Here is a 22,907-nt window from a genome sequence, read left to right on the forward strand (position 1 = left end):
GATTGGAAAGGGGTGACATTTCTTATGTGCTGTTAAAATTTATAATTAAAAAGTCTAATAAAGGTAAAAGTAAATATTTTTTACTTATTCAGACTTGAACAAAAATTGAGCATATATCATAACTTACATGAACGTCCATCAATTTTATATCTGTTTTTCTGAATTTTATTCTTAACCTACAATTTATATTTTTCAGCTTGAATTATTTCTAATTTTGCAGTTTCAATACAGCATTAAGATACTGCTTTAATCGGCATGTTTATAGATTTAATTAGTTTTTATACAAGGAATTTAATTATAGAACGAGACTCAATTATAATGAAAACAGATTTCTCAGACATCAAAAATTATGTCTTTTTTCTGTTTCTCTCTCTGTATACATATACAGACCTGTACAAGTTACAATGGTTTACTAACACCTTACCTTAATGAATTAGGTAAAGTTCAGATCTGTGATGTTTATTACATTTGCTTCATTAATATTAAATTTTGATTTGATCTTTATTCTATAAAACAACTTCATTTGAGAAATACCAGTAATCATAATTTTGGTTTTGGTGGATTTGGAATTTGTTTTTAATTCAAACCAGTTTAACCAATTCAAATAGAATTATGATGTATTTAGTGTGGGAAACAAACTTTGATATTTAAGGACATAACAGGGTTGAAATATTTACTTAAAACTAATATGTAGATATGTAAAGATATTATAACATTTGATTGTGAAAATGTCATATACAAGTTAAATACTGGACATGACAATATCCACAAAATCAATACTGTTTTTATTGATTTTATTGATTTTAGAATGGAATTTTAGAATGTCCATTGCCATGTCTTATTGTATAAGCTTTGTTATTCTATCCTAATATTAAATTCTGTTAGGAGAATTACTTTTACTGATATCTATCACATGATTTTTAAAATGATGAAACTAAAATGTGATTTATGAATAATATGATCTATTTTCCTTTAAAACAGTTTTATTTTTTGTTAAATTTTATTAAGAATGATATTGGTCTATATCAGGGTCATTCATTTAGAAATTACACTTTTGTATATATCAAATATATTTCATGTAATAGTATTTGATTTATTTGTTACCAAGATGAACCAACACCTGCAGAGCTCGCCTTGGCTGCTGGGCGGGCGTACGTCATACTTCCCAAAAAGTAAGTGACCATTCCTCAAACTCTCTATTAACTTACAGTAATGGTGTACTGTCTTTTCTGAATGATTTTTTTACATTAATTCTTTCATTGTTGACTAAAATTTTTGGATAATCATAAACCTCTGAACCCAAAATTCTGACAAAATGCTTCTACAGAGCAGAAATTCCTGTAAATATTGTCATAATGACTGAGCTTTGACTATTCTTCAAATTCAAACAAATCTCTTCATGATTCAAGAGAAAATATTTGTGTCAATTGGACTTCTATTAATTTTCCAATGAATTTTCCTATGAGAGTATTTCATGGTACTGAGGTATCAGACTTGTTTCATCGTGATCACTTCTAGGGGTAAGAAGAAGAAGAAGCGTGCTCCGATCAACATGGCTCGCCTTGATGATATTGAGCGATTTTTGAGAGCGCCACCAAAGCGTCTTGAACGGTCGAATTCTTTTACCGATATAGTAAAACCTGTGGAGAGAGAACTACGAGTGCCAAGGTAAGAAAACTGCGAGTGCCAAGGTAAGAGAGCTACGAGTGCCAAGGTAAGAGAACTACGAGTACGAGTGCCAAGGTAAGAGAACTGCGAGTGCCAAGGTAAGAGAACTGCGAGTGCCAAGGTAAGAGAGCTGCGAGTGCCAAGGTAAGAGAACTGCGAGTGCCAAGGTAAGAGAACTACGAGTGCCAAGGTAAGAACTACGAATGCCAAGGTAAGAGAACTACGAGTGCCAAGGTAAGAGAGCTACGAGTGCCAAGGTAAGAGAGCTACGAGTGCCAAGGTAAGAGAACTGCGACTGCCAAGGTAAGAGAACGACATGAGCTGAGTTTCATTTTAATTTCCTTTTTACGACTGGGGTTCTGTACATGTCTGTGATAAAACTGGTCATTTTTATGATTAATTTAATCACTTGACCCAGGTCTGTTTTTTAAAATAATGACAGACCTGTCTTATCTTATTCTGCTTTCTGATGAGCCTCAACTGACTTTTGGAATAGCTGTGTCAACAATGCTGGTCCATCCAGATTTATGCCTGTAAAGATTCATTAAGTTCCACTTTAATATGATCTGGATACTTTAATTCCTTAAACACTTTTAAATTTTCCAGAATGTAGGGAGCAGTTTTACTCATTAAGGTTAAGGCCATATTGTAGAGAATGTATAAATATAGAGTTGGAATATTTTAGAAGATTCCTCCTATGTCATTATCAAGTTAAGCATTTAAGTTTGTAAACAAAACTAATAATGTTAATTTCATTGGTGAGTCTCATGCATAAGATACAAATTGGACACAGAAAGGGGAGACAACAAATGCTCAGTTTCAGGTTTAAATCCTCTATTGTTGACATCAAGCCAGATTTTATATTGCTGAATGACTTTCTTTCTATTTATGAAATTGGTGCAGCAAGGTGAGAAGTCGAGTCCGCAGCAGTATTCCAGATTTACTGAATTTTGATGAGTACGGCAAGAAAAAGGGACTGAGGTGAGGATGGAAGTAATTTAACACACCCTGACTGCCTTTAGTAGCTTACCTGGTTTACATTCCATTTCCAAATCTTCAGTCTTTAGAAATTCTTATAGTAAAGGAATAGCATGACTATATTAATTCTGTGGCCAAGCTGTTACATGCATCGTCACATCATGATATCTTCAGAATTTTCATATTTTACATAAATATTGTATAAACATATAAGCATGATTCTCTTGTCACAGAGCTGATGACGATGAACGGGAATGGGTGCGGGCGATCTGGAACCGCTGGTTTGATGAGCTCTTCCCTCCAACCCCATCAGATTCCGAGGATGAAGAGGAAATGTCAGTGTCAGAAGATCAAGTTAAGGAAGACAAGATGGATAAAAAACGGTAAATACAAAAAACTGCATCTTAAAATCTGATTAATGAAGGCAATTAAATGATCATACTCATTGCTTGTCACAAAAGTATTTCAGGTATAACATGTCTGAGGTGGGATTTCATTGCTGTATGTCCAAAAATTGAATTTTTTGACAGATAAACTTATTTTGGTTCCATTTTGAAGAAGAAATATGAAATAGACATGAAATCTTTCAACCTACCTGATGTTCACTCTTTCTTATTCGGAGGTAACTCATGTGTGTTTTTTTTCACCCCTACAGGAAGGACTCTCTGACCAGTTCCTTATCAGATATCATAAGTGTCATTGACCCTATTGAGGAGTCGGAGGAGAATCTCGAATTACTCGAGGTACATGTTATAGTTTTGTCATTCTGTCATAATGGTAACATAGTTCATAGGGTATTTATTATTAGCAGAGGGCTTGGAAGTGGTTGGATAGTAAATACTGTACTAGCTGATAGCAATGTTTAAACTTTAAATTTGTTTTAGAAAAGTTTTGGTTTCCTTTTACAATATTCTTCTCTTAGATCTGATTTAACATAACACAACTGTGTTTTGTTTTAGTTTTCTTTCTGTATCTATAATTTACTGATCTCAAAATACTCTGGACTGATGAGATCCATAGCTTCAGCGAAGAAAGTTTCCTTTTAAAAATTTTGGTGGATGAATATATGATCAATTTTTATCAGAACAAAATTTCATTAAAATCTCTAGTGTTAACAGTTTCCTAGAAAAACTCACTTACAGTTTTCATGAAACTGCCCACATGTAAATGAAGAACTGGTAGTGTTAACAAATTTTGAGGATTATGATATTCTGCTTAATCAGCACTATTACTATTAACGTGCAAATTACATTACAGGGCAAAGATTCTTAATGGTATGTGACAGCAAAATGTCATAAAAACAATTTTATGATCAGAAAAATTCCCTTTTACAAACTTTCACTGTTTGATAAAACAGATAATTATCATATTGGAACTAAAAATTGTTTCAGAAAATTCTTCAGGAAAATGGGATGAAATTTTAGATCACACAAGGGGCAAGATTGAAGTATGTTTTACCACTGTTTCACAGAACACTTGTTTTTTTTTTTGTTACAGATAATGTATGAAGAGGTGGAGAAACTGGACAAGGAGATCGCTGAGACAAAGCGACCAATAGCTTTTGACCTCTGTAGAAGGGGTGCCCTCCTTAGGAAGGTTGGTATTTTAAAGACAGAGAAATTTCTGATTTTCTAACCTGAGTGACATTCCTCTCAACTAGGATTTTGTTATTGTTCTTACAATTGAAGAATCAACAAAACATTCCAAAAATGAGATTCATACCTTTGATTTATTCATGAGTTGTCTCCCTTATAGAGAATGCTGCTCATGTCATTTCAGTTCAGTTTTCTGCACAGGTTCTGTGCCTTTCATCAAGCCAAATTTAGATGATTGTTGAAAGGATTCATCCCTTAATGTCTGGAGGTGTAACTCTTTGATAATATATGTCATTTCCACCTTTTCTAACACTATTCTGTACAACTAAGTCTAGATAAATCAGATGTAGAGTTTGGAGTGTACATGATATACTGTAAAATCATGTATTTTTGAGGGACGCAATTTTTGTGGTTTTCAGTTTTTCAAGGATACTGAATTTCGTTAGTAGATATTGTTAACTAAATCTGCTTGTACTGATTTTAACACTTTGTGGACATGTGAGTTCAGGGTTGAGAGTAACAATGAAATCAACAAAAAATTAATCCTCCAAAATAACAAATGATAGATGGGATGGCCTGAGCACATTTTTAAAAGATATCACAAATCTAAATCATAGAATGTTTTTTAATATGACCTTTAAAATAGTGTTAAGGTGTTTAATTGATTTTCTTGTACACTTTGTATAAATCCACTGATGTTGTCTTCCTTAGCTTGGTATGGTTAAGAAAGCAGAAGAAGATCTGGACCAGTAAGTATTGATATCAGTAGACAATAAATAATTCACAACATCACAGACAGGCAATCTTTTCTGTAGTACTAACATAGAATCATTTCACAAATAAAGACCTTGAATAAGAGAGTTTTCTGATTCCAAATTGTATAAGGAATCTATACAGTTAACTTCTCTGAGTTTTCATGATCTGAAATTTTTTGCAGAAGTTGTCATTGCTTAGTCAGTATTACAGCTTGAATTTGAAAATTGACATCTTTTCTTTATTTACTTACTCTCTCTGTAAAAAATTCATACTTGATTAAAGGCATTCATGAAAATCTTTGTCAGTGATTGTTTTGTTCTTACTCAGGGCCATACGTCTGGAACCAATGTTACTGGACGCCTACTGGCACAGACATCTACTGTTCCTACTACAGGACAAGAAAAAGGAAGCTCTTGATGATCTTACATTTATCCTAAAACACAGCAAAAACCACTCTGGGTCGTATAGGTCTATGTAAGTCATCAAAGTCTGCTGACAAATCTTTATTTAGTTCAATGTGTCATATGCCTGGTGTACTGTAAGGGCATTGGAGGGTACAAGTTAGGGCCAATGTGAGGCCACTCGATTTTAAGTAGAATATTTTTGAAGATCGGTTTCTGAGAAGAAATTGAATGAAAAAGCTGAAAAATATTCCATATCCTGTAAATGTTTGCTTGGTAGATGACATTCAATGTGAAGAAATTTGTGTAGAACTCTTGCTCACACATATTGCTGTATGATTTTTACTGTTGGTTTTTTCAGGGCTGAGATTTATCGTAAACAAGGGGAGATTACTATGGCAGTGATAAATTACACACAGGCAGTGAAACTGAACCCACTGGACCATGAAGCCTATTACCAGAGGGCACTCATGTATGAAAAGGTCAGTAGTGAATCAGTATCTCCTATATGGTATATATGTCGTGGTGAACCAGGTAAGAAAGTAAGCCAAGTAACGGCATTCAGACTTAATAAAAAGAGCTTTTGTTTATATTTACAGTGTACTTTTAAAATCATGCTCATCATAGGATTTCAAAATAAGTACAACTATCGATAATATGTTCAGCGATACATTTTATCTTTGTGTTGATTGGCTGAAGTAAATTGTACCTTAAGTTATATTGGCTGTTATATCTACCATGATTTGTGACTTTGGTTTTGATTGGCTGAAGTAAATTGTACCTTAAGTTATATTGGCTGTTATATCTACCATGATTTGTGACTTTGGTTTTGATTGGCTGAAGTAAATTGTACCTTAAGTTATATTGGCTGTTATATCTACCATGATTTGTGACTTTGGTTTTGATTGGCTGAAGTAAATTGTAACTTAAGTTATATTGGCTGTTATATCTACCATGATTTGTGACTTTGGTTTTGATTGGCTGAAGTAAATTGTAACTTAAGTTATATTGGCTGTTATATCTACCATGATTTGTGACTTTGGTTTTGATTGGCTGAAGTAAATTGTAACTTAAGTTATATTGGCTGTTATATCTACCATGATTTGTGACTTTGGTTTTGATTGGCTGAAGTAAATTGTACCTTAAGTTATATTGGCTGTTATATCTATCATGATTTGTGACTTTGTTTTTGATTGGTTGCAGAGAGGAGATATGCTGTTGGCTCTTGAGGATTTGTCAAAGGCCAAGAAGATTATGCCAACAAGAACAGATGCCATCCTCAAACATGGCCTCTACTATTTTGAGATTGGGTAAGGTTTTATGTGGGATTTGCATGTAACAATACATTACATGTTTCATCTGAGGCTTCAGAATTGATCGTGCACCACTCTGGAACACTGCAGGTTTTTTTTAATTATCTAGACTTCATAGCAACTTAGACTTTGGTAGATTCTGATTAAAGCTGAAACATCACAAATCTTTTCAGTCTTCTTTTGGAAAGGGTTTTTTCAGCTGATATCTTTTCAATTCTGTAAATTTTTAAAAATTATGATACTCCACTAAAGCTGTCATGGGAGATGATATTTTCTAAATGTATTTTTTTAGAATCTTAGAATCTAGGTGTGATCACTTCTAAATTTTACTATCACATGCTTTCATGTTGTCACATTCAAGCATTTTTATCCGTTTTAGACCGTACAGTTGACTGCTGTGACTATAGACTATTATTAAGTCATTGAATTCTATGTTATGACAAATAAGTAAAAAATGCTTGAATTTTTTATATAGAAATTGGACCAATGCTATACAGGACTTTACAGACTTACTGAAAGTGGACCCCCTTGATGCCTCAGCGAGAACATATCGGGGCCGAGCTTACGCCAAAATGCAGCAGTGGACACCAGCTGTGCAGGATTTATCAGCAGCTATCCACCTTGATCCTCTCAGCTGGCAGGCATTTTTCCATCGTGCCTGTATCCTCAGAAAGTATGCCTTTGATTTAGTAATCACAAAAATGTAATGTCGCTAAAATTGAAAGCCACATACATACAAATATATATATATATTTCTTTTGGTAGTCTGTTACAGTAAAGGGGGATAACTCTGATATATATATAAATCACATGTAAATAGTGTAAGGTGGCATATATCCTTAATCATGTACAGTGTCATTTGTAATGTTTATGAGATCTTGTATATTGTAAATGAACTTATTTTGTTGCAATCAATTTTTAAGACATAATCACTTACTGGCACATTAGTGCTTTGATTAAATTGTGTATATATTTACAGTATATATGACCTGAAAAACCATCAAATGTTTCAAAGTTTGAAGAAACAAAATATCTTTAAACATGAAGGAGATTTCTCTTTGCATTTCCATATTATATATATATATATATGATAGAAATGTTTCATTATGATATATTAAGGAAAAAATATGTTTGATTCTACTATAAATGGGTCATTGAATTTTTTCTAGAGCTCATCCTAAGCGAGCTCTCCATGACTACAGTGTCTCTCTCCTCATCAATGATACGGATGAGAATGTCATGTCCTACCTTCACCGAGGGATCCTGTACGATGCCATGGGCAAGTAAGTAATAGGTCTAGTGCTGAACCCTTCACTGTTAAACACTTTATGATAGATTGTCATGACTGTTTAGTAGATGTTTATAAAGGTGTTACTAGTGATGAGGACTTTATAACACAACTATCTGATAACTGTAGAATCCAACATAATCTTAGTACTATATAAACATGTATCAATGCTATTTTCTGTACCTTGATGTAGTAGTTTGAGATATCTGTACATGTAATGGTAACTTTAAGATTTACTGAAATCTACAGCAGTTGTCAAGTGGTTAAGGCATCTGACTGTCTTTATCACTAGCTCTCCACCTCTTGGTCACAAGTTTGAGACCTACATGGGGCAGTTACCAGGTTCGGGCTGTAGGTCGGTGTTTTTTGTCTGGGAACTCTGGGCTTTCCTTCACCACCTAAACCAGGCATGTCCTTAAATGGCCCTGGCTGTTGATAGGATGTAAAGTAACAACAAACAAATAGTCTGCCATATTTCATTACTATAGCAACATTTGTTTCATGGCTGTTTCAGATTTCACTGATGGAGTAATTAGTTCATTTCAGCTCATTTTAGTACATTTTAGTACATTGTCATAGTGATGGTTTCTGGACTGCCTGGAGGACAGATACAGTAAAACAAAGTCCTATGTCACATGGCAGTGGCTGAAATAGGTTCTATAGCATATTCATTCTTGGGATACAAAATGAATTTATTCAGCTGACACAGATTCATTTGAAATTTCGTTAGATTTTTGAAATTTTTATTTTGTTACAGACATGAGGATGCTATCCCAGACTTTGAGAGTGTTCTTAAACTGAACAAGGATATTGCCTGTGCCCATGTGAACCTCGGGCTGATCTTCATGAATCACTATGACAACTACCACAGGTTCAGAACATTTTAATAATCTGTATAAAATGTCTTAAAATCCCCAACCACCCTTACCCCTTGATTTACTAAATCTATATCAGAGATTTACTCCATATTGTGATAAAATTAGAGATTTTATGTAAGGCAGCTGTACATAATGTGTTTACACACATGTACTTTGTAAATACTCCCCGTTGTAGTGTGTTGATATGTATGTACTTTGTAAATACTCCCCGTTGTAGTGTGTTGATATGTACGTACTTTGTAAATACTCCCCGTTGTAGTGTGTTGATATGTACGTACTTTGTAAATACTCCCCGTTGTAGTGTGTAGATATGTACGTACTTTGTAAATACTCCCCGTGTACTTTGTAAACACTCCCCGTTGTAGTGTGTTGATATGTACATACTTTGTAAATACTCCCCGTTGTAGTGTGTTGATATGTATGTACTTTGTAAATACTCCCCGTTGTAGTGTGTGTACTTTGTAAATACTCCCCGTTGTAGTGTGTTGATATGTACGTACTTTGTAAATACTCCCCGTTATAGTGTGTTGATATGTACGTACTTTGTAAATACTTCCCGTTGTAGTGTGTTGATATGTACGTACTTTGTAAATACTCCCCGTTGTAGTGTGTTGATATGTACGTACTTTGTAAATACTCCCCGTTGTAGTGTGTTGATATGTACGTACTTTGTAAATACTCCCCGTTGTAGTGTGTTGATATGTACGTACTTTGTAAATACTCCCCGTTGTAGTGTGTTGATATGTACGTACTTTGTAAATACTCCCCGTTGTAGTGTGTTGATATGTATGTGCCCGTGAGTACCTCTGTACTCTGACTGTTTAAAGTGTAGGATTATGTGTATATTTTTGTACCTATTTCCAACCCTTTGCTACATACATCCAAAATTAGAAAGTTGTATTTCAGTAAGAGAAAATGATGTTGATGTGTCATTTGTTTTGATCCAGGGCGATTAAGAAGTTTTCCTCAGGTATCAAGGTTGACCCTACCTATGTGAGAGCCTATGTTTGTCGAGGAGAAGCTTATCATAAGATACACGAGGTAAGTGTTGTAGATACACTTTAGGTAGTATTATGGTACATATTTTTATCCCTAGAGTTTGTTTAACTTTGTAGAAATTAAATGTGATTTTTTGGTATACCACCTATATACACAGTTGAAGAGGGTGTATATGGTTTCTTCTGTTGTAACAGATAGGTAGATGATACCGGATCCTACCGTATTTTTCCTACAATAAGCCCAGGTACCTGACATTACTGTTTACTCTACATCATGAGGTGGGCGTGTTACAGAGCAGTATAATAGCATTGGTTAATGGTTTTACAGAACAGCAATTTGTATTTATAAGAAGAGATAAAGAATACCTTGCCATTACTTGGGTTCAGACTAGCGACCCTTTGGATTCTAGTTGGACACTCTATTGCTCAATTCCCTCTAACCAAGGCTACCTAGTCAGGCTCTCATCTTTTACATGATTCCTTCCTTCACTAAGTCTTCAAACCCAAAAAACATTAACAACTCAGGTTCTTAAAGGCAAAGTAAGCATCTCAATCTCCTGTAACTTGTACCCTTGGAGTGGTCAATGGCACCAATTCTAATAAGAAGGAGTAATGAATAATACCCTACCACTGCTGGGGTTTGAACTAGGGACCCTTCGGTCTCTAGCTGGACACTCTACTGCTCCACTAAAGGGAAGCCCCCTAGTTGAAGCTAGTAAGGCGGCCATTTACTCTCACCTTTTACATATAAATGGGCTTATTGTGGAATAAATACAATACTTTCAGACATAAGGGTGTGATGTTTTTATATCATATTATATTATATGCTCTGTTATCAGTTGAAGCTGGCCCTAAGAGACTTCACAAGAGCTATCCATCTACGGCCAGATGTACACCACTACTACATGTACCGAGTATGTATACTACCACATCACTGCATACTTCAACTCCATCAATGTTTATAACAATATCTCTACACTCCAGAAATACATAGTAAATACACCTGAATCCCTCTAATTCTGATGAAATTAAATCCTTTATTCATGATATTCTATAATTGAAATTTCATGAGAAAAATAAATGGTTTCACAAGATGTCCATAGTTAGATCTGAAATCATTTTCTGTTTTTTTTTTTTTTTTTAAAACATGATATTGTGTTAAATGTGTACAATGTACCTCCTATTTACCATGTAACTCAACCAGTCTCAATATCTACTACAGCTTCACCCCTTACTCTAATAAACAACCACTTTTAAGTAAAGATTGAAGTTTAAATAAAATATACCTTATGTTGTCTCAAAACTTTGACTTCCAGTCATTTTTCTGAATAATTTGTAAGTAAATAATGCGTTTGTGTAAATCTTTGCTCAGGGACAACTTGTGCTGGAGATGGGCAACTTGGACCTGGCAGCATTCTGTGTACGGTAAGTCAAAGTGAAAGTAGAAGTCACAATATAAATTTCAGTGCTTATTAGTGGTATCCCAGAGGCTTAGATATCCAGCTAGGTAAAACCACTGTAAAACGAAAGTAACTTATCATGTAGATAAAACCATTGTAAAGTGAAAGTAAACATGCCTTTTAAGTATGTTGACTAGAGCATTTGGTGATGCAGACTGAACATTTTTTTATTTTTCCCAGTTCTGTATTTCAAAGTTTAAGATCTGAAGAAGTAATTTGATCAGTAAATCATACTATACTGTTTTCCAATTTATATCCTGTAATGTCCCATCACACGTGTGTTTTTGATTGTTTTGGCACATATGTAGGCCCTGAATCATTTCATCTTACATGTGTAACCATACACCTGTCATTTGTGGGTCAAGGTCACAATCAATACAAGATCTAGGCCAATTTACCACAAGGTTATTAAAGCTCACTATTCTTAACAAAATATGTCCCACATTTGTTTCCATTTGAAGACATGTTCCCAATTTTCTCCAAAGAAACGTGACCTTGACTCATCAGGTTGGGGCCATCGTTTGTTTATTGTTTGTATATCATTTTGTTGTTTGAACTATGACCTTAGATTCTTCATGCGACTACAGGAGTCAGAATATGGGTATGGTGAACATTTGGTTTCTGTGATTACTCATGTGTTGTATTATCACTAATGTGCTTTTCACAACATATAGTATTCAGTCCTTAATATTCTTATTGACTACAATTTTTTTACTTGCTTACTCTCATATTAGAATAATTGGTAGAACATTGTTTGTCACTGGAAAGAACATGTGCCTTGTAGTTATATAAATGAGTATGCGGAGGGAACGATTGAGCAAAGGTGACAATCTGAGATCATAAAAAAGAGAAAGATATTTATATTCATAGGAAATTTAAAAAAAAAAATGAAACTGGAGATGGTTTTCTGGAACATTCATATTGATACAAAATCTCTGCCACCATGGATTCTGTGAGTCCCTAAGATAATGCTGTGTAGAAGTCTAACCCAGTTTTGTATCTTATTGTGTTTTACTTCCAAAAGTTAAGGCCCTTGTTATGAATGTTTTGATGAAACAAGTAAGGCTGATTATATTTGGTAACATAAAGGTTCTCAATTTTACTATTAGGACTTGTGCAGGTTTGTTAATCTTTAGTAAATAAAGGATTAAGTACATGATTTTATCTTAAGACTAGATGTGAGTACCATGGAACCATAAAAGCATAACTTTTGTATGTTGCCTAGAGTTCGTACTGCTTTTGTATATCATACTCATTAAATAATTGTTCTTATTGAATTAAATCTTGTGATATTTTTTTCCTGAATTTTATCAAACTGTATTTAATAGATAGATCCTTATTTATTTGTTTATCATTTTAATTTTTTTATAATGATTGAGTTAACAAATTAACATTGCTTATTAATTAATGATATAATTATGTGTATTTAATTAGCTTAAAATCCTTAATGCTTTTATCTGTTTTTATGCTGTGATGACTTTGTCATGTAAATATTCATAAGACTGTTTTGTTTGTTATGTTGATAAGTAATCTTAGATGATATTCTGATATAAGTAATTAATGTGAGTTTGTCCAGCAGTTATGCCAGTTGTTACAATGATTTTCAGGTAGTGGTAGGCTTGTAACAAAGAGCAAGAGTCCTTGAAGATTATCTGTGTAGTGGAATCTGAACTGATAATGATAGTGTTGGATATTCAACAATTAATTGAAGATCATTAACTTGATGACTTCCACAAATCATTAAAAGGCATTATTTCCTAAATTAAAGATAAAAGTTTCATAACTTTTTAAAATAAATTTTTGAAAAAAAAAAAAATTGGTCATGACAGATATTGAGTAAATGTTAAAGACTTCAGTGTCATCATGGTTAAATTGTTTCATGACTAATTCTTCATTTGAATTATTTTTTTTAATGGAAGGATTTTTGTTGCTGTAGTATCATTTTCTGGTAGTTTTTACATACAAACACTTCCATAATGAAATCATATGAATAAAGATCATTTCCAAGGCTTTCAAGGTCAAAGACAAGGTCAGAGGTTCAAGGTTACAAAGTTACAAGGTCAAATACATTAAAATTATGAATCATTTAAACTTGAACACTTGTCCTTCCAAGGTCATGATTTTAGTTGTCAGCTGTTTATCTAGCAATAGGGTCCCTGTCTGATTCCAGACACTCCCATATCTCTTGCAATTCAGTAGAAATGTATTGATATTTATTGAATTGTCCTGTAATAAACCCTCCACGTACTGTCATGTAATACTGGTAAATACTAGTCACAATATATCACTTGGTGAGAGAAAATTTCTTTTCCACTCTATCAGTTGAGCATCAGACTTATAAGCCAGAAGTCCCAGGTTTTTGTTCAAGCGGAGGCATTGGAATAAAGAATGACCTTTTGTTACATCATTCAGAGTTTACACGCTGAAATACTGATATTGTTACAGGATACACCATATAACCATAAGGAGGCCATGGAAATTCTAATTAGCAGGGATAGGTACAGAATAAGATTCTAATTAGCAGGGATAGGAACAGAATAAGATTGTAATTAGCAGGGATAGGGACAGAATAAGATTCTAATTAGCAGGGATAGGGACAGAATAAGATTCTAATTAGCAGGGATAGGGACAGAATAGGATTGTAATTAGCAGGGATAGGGACAGAATAGGATTTTATTAGCAGGGATAGGGACAGAATAGGATTCTAATAAGCAGGGATAGGTACAGAATAGGATTGTAATTAGCAGGGATAGGAACAGAATAAGATTGTAATTAGCATGGATAGGTACAGAATAAGATTGTAATTAGCAGGGATAGGGACAGAATAAGATTGTAATTAGCAGGGATAGGGACAGAATAAGATTCTAATTAGCAGGGATAGGGACAGAATAAGATTGTAATTAGCAGGGATAGGGACAGAATAAGATTGTAATTAGCATGGATAGGGACAGAATAGGATTGTTAGGGACAGAATAGGATTGTTAGGGACAGAATAGGATTGTAATTAGCAGGGATAGGAACAGAATAAGATTGTAATTAGCATGGATAGGGACAGAATAAGATTGTAATTAGCAGGGATAGGGACAGAATAAGATTGTAATTAGCAGGGATAGGGACAGAATAGGATTGTAATTAGCAGGGATAGGGACAGAATAGGATTGTAATTAGCAGGGATAGGGACAGAATAGGATTGTAATTAGCAGGGATAGGGACAGAATAGGATTGTAATTAGCAGGGATAGGGACAGAATAGGATTCTAATTAGCAGGGATAGGGACAGAATAGGATTCTAATTAGCAGGGATAGGGACAGAATAGGATTGTAATTAGCAGGGATAGGGACAGAATAGGATTGTAATTAGCATGGATAGGGACAGAATAGGATTCTAATTAGCATGGATAGGGACAGAATAGGATTGTTAGGGACAGAATAGGATTGTAATTAGCAGGGATAGGAACAGAATAAGATTGTAATTAGCAGGGATAGGGACAGAATAAGATTGTAATTAGCAGGGATAGGGACAGAATAAGATTCTAATTAGCAGGGATAGGGACAGAATAAGATTCTAATTAGCAGGGATAGGGACAGAATAAGATTGTAATTAGCAGGGATAGGGACAGAATAAGATTGTAATTAGCAGGGATACATACAGAATAGGATTCTAATTAGCAGGGATAGGTACAGAATAAAATTATCCTATGATACATATTGATGGATGTGACTATAGACTTAATGTGGTATTCTTACAGACATGCTTCTGATATTGGAACACAAGACTCGGCCTTGGGGCAGATGCCAACTCAACAAGCTGTGGTGCAAACATTCCTGAAAAATTATGGCAAGGTAGATATAGATATAGACAGCATTTGACAATAAAGATAAAACTATGAATACTCACAAAAAAAAAAAAAAAAACGGTATTAGCTTAGTTTGGACATGTGCAGGAAGAATTTTGGCAAGGCCAATATGAATATTCATGAAGAAATTTGTTAGATTATGATCATGACAAGGTAAGTAAGTAGGCATTAATATGCATTATGTATCATTGTAAGACATGAATATACATGATGTATTACATGTAAGGCATGAACATGCATGATGTATTATAATGTATGAATATGCATGATGTATTATGATAAGGTATGAATATGCATGATGTATCATGATAAGGTATGAATATGCATGATGTATTATGATAAGGTATGATTATGCATGATGTATTACATGTAAGGCATGAATATGCATGATGTATTATAAGGTATGAATATCCATGATGTATTATGATAAGGTATGAATATGCATGATGTATTATGATAAGGTATAAATATGCATGATGTATAACATGTAAGGCATGAATATGCATGATGTATTATAAGGTATGAATATCCATGATGTATTATGATAAGGTATGAATATGCATGATGTATTATGATAAGGTATGAATGTGCATGATGTATTATGATAAGGTATGAATATGCATGACGTATTATGATAAGGTATGAATGTGCATCATGTATTATGATAAGGTATGAATATGCATGATGTATTATGATAAGGTATGAATATGCATGAAGTATTATGATAAGGTATGAATATGCATCATGTATTATGATAAGGTATGAATATGTATGATGTATTATGATAAGGTATGAATATGCATGACGTGTTATGATAAGGTATGAATGTGCATGAAGTATTATGATAAGGTATGAATATGCATCATGTATTATGATAAGGTATGAATATGCATGATGTATTATGATAAGGTATGAATATGCATGAAGTATTATGATAAGGTATGAATATGCATGATGTATCATGATAAGGTATGAATGTGCATCATGTATTATGATAAGGTATGAATATGCATGATGTATCATGATAAGGTATGAATATGCATGATGTATCATGATAAGGTATGAATGTGCATCATGTATTACATGTAAGGCATGAACATGCATGATGTATTATAATGTATGAATATGCATGATGTATTATGATAAGGTATGAATATGCATGATGTATTATGATAAGGTATGAATATGCATGATGTATTACATGTAAGGCATGAATATGCATGATGTATTATAAGGTATGAATATGCATGATGTATTATGATAAGGTATGAATATGCATGATGTATTATGATAAGGTATGAATATGCATGATGTATCATGATAAGGTATGAATATGCATGATGTATTTATGTAAGGCATGAATATTCATGATGTATTTATGTAAGGCATGAATATGTCAGGATGCAGTAAGATGTATCTTGGAATAAAATAGTAACACTTAGATTTAGAGAAATATTGAGTAAAACAGTTGAAAGTCCTGTTAATGTTTCTTAGTAGATGTAGATTGGGAAAGAAGATATGATACAAGGAATTAATTGAATATAATCAATGTTTCAGGCTATCGAAGCTCTCAATATAGCAACCCGCTCCAAACCTGTAGGATCCATGTTCATGCTGTTAGGAAAAACGCAGATGAAGGCCAAACTTTACAAGGACGCCATCACTAGCTTTGAGCGTGCTCTGAGTATATATGTGAGTGTTGATGACTTAAGTGCACAGTTTTGGTGTGTGGGCGTTTTTATTAAGCAGAAACAGATTTGTCATTTGCAAACAAGGTTATATAAGGGTCTTTGACCACTGCAGGCTAAGTCTTCTTCGCCAAGGTTCTGCAATTATTATTTTTTTTTTTGTAAAATAGTAAGATTTCATATTTTAAGAATACAAAATTGTCATTGAAACAGAGGAGATTAGAATTTATGCTGAAATATTGTGATCATATCCATGTAGAAATTGCTTTAGTTGATCAAAATATTTCTTTTTTACCAAGAAAACTTTCTATCTGTGCTTGAAATATAGAACCTCGCTATAATTTTATTTCTTTCAGAAATATGATCAACATACTATTAATAAATAGGGTTTTACTTTAATGTTGAAACTTCTATAACTTTGTGAAATTACAGTATTTGGAATATTTCCATATACCTTAAGAAGCAATAAGCTGTTGTAGCAATATCTAATTCAGGCTATTCTATTGATAGAATATATAGTATAGTGTCAGGTTTCCATGAAGCAATATTTTTATTCTGTACAGTATCAGGCTTCCATAGATTAATATTTTTATTCTGTACAGTATCAGGCTTCCATAGATTAATATTTTTATTCTGTATAGTATCAGGCTTCCATAGATTAATATTTTTATTCTGTATAGTATCAGGCTTCCATAGATTAATATTTTTATTCTGTATACCATCAGGTTTCCATAGATAAATATTTTTATTCTGTATAGTATCAGGTTTCCATAGATTAATATTTTTATTCTGTATAGTATCAGGTTTCCATAGATTAATATTTTTATTCTGTATACCATTAGGTTTCCATAGATTAATATTTTTATTCTGTATACCATTAGGTTTCCATAGATAAATATTTTTATTCTGTATACCATCAGGTTTCCATAGATTAATATTTTTATTCTGTATAGTATCAGGTTTCCATAGATTAATATTTTTATTCTGTATAGTATCAGGTTTCCATAGATTAATATTTTTATTCTGTATAGTATCAGGTTTCCATAGATTGATATTTTTATTCTGTATAGTATCCTATATCATTATCTAGTTAGCAGCCAGCTCTGGTTGGTTTAGTTGTAGATCAATCATTACACACCTATGTATGCAACATTTCATGGTTTCAAGTTTTCTTACAGTATATTTAATTTAGTTTTCTTATCTTTTTATCATCACATGAAATAGATAATACAAACATAATTAATGTTATCAATGTATCTGCATTTTTCATGAATAAGGAAAAAGTTTATTTCTTTTTTTAGCATGTTTGATTTGTCACAAGTGTCCCTGTAACATTATATAGTGTTGTCCCTTACCATTAGACCTTCTAAAAATCCTCCCACCACCACCAAAGTACTACACCCGTCACAAAACCCTGTCTGATACTTTCCTTGTATACTACCTGTAAATTAGAAAGACTGGATTTACGTTGGAAGGTGTTACTTAATTAAAAGATGTGTCACCATGACTACAAACTTCCTGGACAATTTCTGACAGTTCAGGTTTTTGAGTTTTTTTATCCTGGAGCCCTAATTTGGTCCGAGTTGTAACTCTTGATGAACGCCGAAACAGCTCTAGTGTGTAAGATGAGAATACTACATGTATCCTTATATACAACTGATTAACACTCTGATTTGTAACAGATGTGATGACAAATTGTCTTAGATATGTAGTTATGTACACACATCTACAACAGTTGATATGTTGGCTTTACATGATACCTGTATGTTTATAAAGATATAAATTTTTCTTGATATTTTCATTTTTGTATTTTGTATTAGTTTGTCTTTGGTGCTTCTGACTGGTTATTTCAGTAGGACAACATTACACGATGGTGAGGAGACGAATTCTTGCATTCAATCTCTTATTTACATCTGTTTACATTGGCGCTTCTGACTGGTTATTTCAGTAGGACAACATTACATGATGGCGAGGAGACGAATTCTTGCATTCAATCTCTTATTTACATCTGTTTACATTGGCGTTTCTGACTGGTTATTTCAGTAGGACAACATTACACGATGGTGAGGAGACGAATTCTTGCATTCAATCTCTTATTTACATCTGTTTACATTGGCGCTTCTGACTGGTTATTTCAGTAGGACAACATTACACGATGGTGAGGAGACGAATTCTTGCATTCAATCTCTTGTTTACATCTGTTTACATTGGCGCTGACTGGTTATTTTAGGACAACATTACACGATGGTGAGGAGACGAATTCTTGCATTCAATCTCTTGTTTACATCTGTTTACATTGGCGCTTCTGACTGGTTATTTCAGTAGGACAACATTACACGATGGTGAGGAGACGAATTCTTGCATTCAATCTCTTGTTTACATCTGTTTACATTGGCGCTTCTGATTGGCCATTTTAGTAGGACAACATTACACGATGGCGAGGAGACAAAATCTTCCAATCAATCTCTTGTCTACATCTGTTTACATTACACTTATGAACTACTCTGGCTTGTCTGTATGTGACCTGGGTTGAACAAAATAATTTTTTCTAAATATGCTCCTTCCAGAGTAAATAAGTCTCCTTTATACATACGTATACACCACCATCACCCACATTGCCCTAATACTATGAAACAAAAGGATTTGAATTGGAGAAGATTAAAAATCTGCCCCATCATTATATTGGTGTTGGGTCATACCTGGTGCTACAGTAAGCTTTATTTGTATGTTGCCATGGTAGCAGAGTTTTTTTATCCTATTAGGTGGCAGTTTTTACCTGCTTTTATAGCTGCGTTTGTTTATGTTTATATAATAGAACGTCGATTTAAAGGTAAGTTTTCACTGGTCTAACACCTGGTGAAAGTCATGTGCTCACTCACCTGTAGCTTCTATATATATATATATAAACTTGTAACGTTTTGTGGGATTTCTTTAGTCCAGACAGTTTTACTTCTGAAGTGAAACATTAAATATGAAATATTTTCTCATGAATCAGAACAAATACTGCAAAATTTCTATTTGAGGGTATTTAAAATTTTGGAAATTTTTTAGCTGCATTGCGTTAATGTCTTATAAATTTTGGAGTTCCTGAAGTTTTTGGAGAGTTCAAGATCTTAAGTTTCTGTGAAATTTTCAATTTATTCGAAGTCTTTAATTTTTAAGCAAGAAAATTTTCTATTCTATTTAAGTCTGAAATTGATCAGAATCTGGATTAACGAGATTCCACTTTTCGTTTACCTTTTCTGTTGGATATATATATTTCCTTGATAGTTCCGTTGTTTGCTTTTCACAATTAGCATAATTATATTGTTATCAACTGTTAGTTCAGTTAATTGTTTGATCAATCAATTTTTATTAAGCTGATCAACATTCTTTTAAAGGTGGTGAATTACTTTCAAGACAACATAAATTTGAACCAAGATTCAGGGAAAAATTCAGGAAAAGGTTTCGAGATTTCACTCCTTTCCCATTGTTCATATTTTCTTTCAGAACACTGATCATCTGAAACCTGATCACGTGACCATTAGTTATGTCCCTGTGAAAAGCTTTTTTGGTTGTCTCCCTTAGTTTTGATGTATTTGGTAAATTTAGATACAATTGTTACATTACAGTTAGATATTTTTTTGAACAGAAGATTTACCCCAAGCTTCTAAGATTTTGATTTGACAGAAAAAACGAGTGCAAATTTCAAGACATCTGTCTCTCATAAATAAATTATGCATTTGTGATCTAAAGATTCCGTCTATATGTTTCCAACATTAATTACATCTATATACTGTAGCTTTGATATATATAAAAATTTACATGATGTCTTCACACTTTGTCTAGATGTTGTATACATTGTAAATGTTTGTGTGTTTATTGTAGTTTTCGTATATTTGCAGAACAATATCAGCTCATATGTATTAAGCATGATATAGCATTATGTGTTGCTAGCTTTTTCAGAATTGTGCCGTTTATTTAAGCATGATGATTAATCTAAGCACACACGCAAGGGCTTTTATTCATATTGGGTCTTTCAAATTTTCATCGCTCATGTATTTTTCTGTGAAAATGATACGTTAGAAACACTTCATTCTCATCCATATTTTTAATAAATCTTCACACAAAAAAATGCCGGTACTTGTGTCACCCATGCTCAGACTTATGTTTGGTATCAACTTGATTAAGTATATATCTTATTACAGAAAATTCTTATCTGCTATTTTAAAAGATAAATTGATGTTAGGAACTTTTTGTATGAATAAACAAACTACATGAATCCTTACAAAAAATATAAACTGCAAGTTTGTAAAAAAGACACACAGGTGAGAAGCAACTTTCAATACAAAATACATCTCTGTATGTGAATAATGAAGACATGAATTATAGCCATCCAAAACAGCTACAGGGTTAAGATGGTATTAATTATGTCACTTACGGTACATGTTACACTTGGCTTTAACGTTACAAAAATAAAATATTTATTGTTTTATTTTAAAGTTGTTTAAATAAAATAAATGAAAAAAAAAATGGTGAATGATAATTTGTTAGTAACGATTTGAATAAAAATGAGAATTTACTTGTATGAGCTCTAATATGTTAGGTTGTTATGACTGGTTAAGGCGATGTTTTAATTTCTAATTAATGATAAAGATAGATTTAATGATTGGTGGATGCAGAACCTGAACTGAAATATTCCTAATCTTTTTGAATCTGAGACCCTGAGTAATCCTACACAGTGAGTTCCTACAGATTATTGTGTGCCAGGATTTTACCATATTTAACCTGATGTAAGCCCACGAAGTTCCCAGGGTTATCGTCGTCCACTGAAAGGCTGTCATAGTGGACGTAAAATCCTGTTAAATAGATAAAACCCATTAAATACCAGGGGATCAACACATCACCCCTGACTCAAACTCAGGGGATGGGCTTATTATAGAACAAAGGTCCTGTATGAATTCTGCTAAACTATAAAAGAGATGTGTGGACTTATTTCTGAATAAATATGGTTAAAAAAAATCCTGAATATGATTTGTTTGTTTGGACATTTTGCCAAATTTTTAAATGAATGTTACGTTCTCAGGGTACCAGATCAGAAAGTTTGATGTAGAAATAATTAGTAGTCTGTTTATGTTATTTGGTTCCCATCTTTACCAAATCGTTTATGACACAACCAAATTCTAGCAAACTTTATACAAAGTTTTTGACTCGTCTCAGGAAAGTTTAAATAAATCAACAAGAAGATTTGAAAACAAAGATGTTTCAACCTATAACTTGTGGAAGTATAAATATTCATTACCTGATGAGGTAATTTAGAACATATCACTAGAAAAAGGGAAAAAATACTCAGTTTCAAAGAAAATTTGAATTGTAGAAGTTTTTCTGAGACATTTTGACTATTTCAGTAAATTTGAATAAGTTCTGAAATATTTCATGTGCATTCTCCAACATTTGGTAACCAAATAAGATGGTTTAGATTGAGGTGAACGGGAAACATCAAAAACTTGTTAGTGACCATCTACAGTCAGCATGGTAGTTTTGTTGTACTGATGTGGTCATTACAGTAAATAACCTGGGATCTTGCTGTCCAATCTTGTTTCCAAAACAAGTACATTTTTGTAATGGAATTTATGTGACAATAAGTACCTTATCTCTGAATATTTGTTTCCGGGAAAAAAAAATCATACGAAAATTTGAAAATCCTTTTATTCTTATGAAAGGATATAAATGTGAAAAAAAACACACATAATCACCAGAGAATAAACAAGATTTTTCTTACTAATTGTATTTTTTGTGAAACTTCTCATCATCCACAACTTTCCCAGTCATAGTCTTATCCTCCTGGTAGGTGCTCTATACATAGTCCTTGCCCATTGGTTTTAAATGACATAATAAAGAATTGTTTAATCCTATTTGTGTATTAGACCTGCAAGGCTTTCACAAAGTTTGACGTATCACTACATGTATAACTCCTGCCTGCACGGGAAAGGCTTATATACGCCCCGCAGTCTGACTGTTTATCAGTTTCCTAATAATGAACGGATTT

At 33.2% G+C, this 22,907-nt stretch overlaps 1 protein-coding gene across 1 annotated transcript in view; it reads left to right on the top strand.

Moving 5' to 3' along the window:
- LOC132544742 (uncharacterized) overlaps positions 1 to 22,907 on the top strand; it is a 55,357-nt gene that overhangs the window by 20,468 nt on the left and 11,982 nt on the right. The window contains exons 25-43 of the mRNA XM_060208391.1: positions 1,109 to 1,172; positions 1,519 to 1,668; positions 2,572 to 2,649; positions 2,880 to 3,029; positions 3,302 to 3,389; positions 4,144 to 4,242; positions 4,953 to 4,990; positions 5,325 to 5,471; positions 5,760 to 5,880; positions 6,602 to 6,708; positions 7,187 to 7,384; positions 7,881 to 7,994; positions 8,757 to 8,870; positions 9,825 to 9,918; positions 10,715 to 10,789; positions 11,248 to 11,300; positions 15,084 to 15,177; positions 16,749 to 16,883; positions 19,695 to 19,709. Coding sequence (XP_060064374.1) covers positions 1,109 to 1,172; positions 1,519 to 1,668; positions 2,572 to 2,649; positions 2,880 to 3,029; positions 3,302 to 3,389; positions 4,144 to 4,242; positions 4,953 to 4,990; positions 5,325 to 5,471; positions 5,760 to 5,880; positions 6,602 to 6,708; positions 7,187 to 7,384; positions 7,881 to 7,994; positions 8,757 to 8,870; positions 9,825 to 9,918; positions 10,715 to 10,789; positions 11,248 to 11,300; positions 15,084 to 15,177; positions 16,749 to 16,883; positions 19,695 to 19,709 — 1,934 coding nt within the window. The remainder of the gene's footprint in view (positions 1 to 1,108; positions 1,173 to 1,518; positions 1,669 to 2,571; positions 2,650 to 2,879; positions 3,030 to 3,301; positions 3,390 to 4,143; positions 4,243 to 4,952; positions 4,991 to 5,324; positions 5,472 to 5,759; positions 5,881 to 6,601; positions 6,709 to 7,186; positions 7,385 to 7,880; positions 7,995 to 8,756; positions 8,871 to 9,824; positions 9,919 to 10,714; positions 10,790 to 11,247; positions 11,301 to 15,083; positions 15,178 to 16,748; positions 16,884 to 19,694; positions 19,710 to 22,907) is intronic.

This window comes from Ylistrum balloti, unplaced genomic scaffold (assembly GCF_031769215.1).
Source record: "Ylistrum balloti isolate Yb309-2 unplaced genomic scaffold, AGI_CSIRO_Ybal_v1 Utg369808, whole genome shotgun sequence".
Taxonomy (NCBI): Eukaryota; Metazoa; Mollusca; class Bivalvia; order Pectinida; family Pectinidae; genus Ylistrum; species Ylistrum balloti.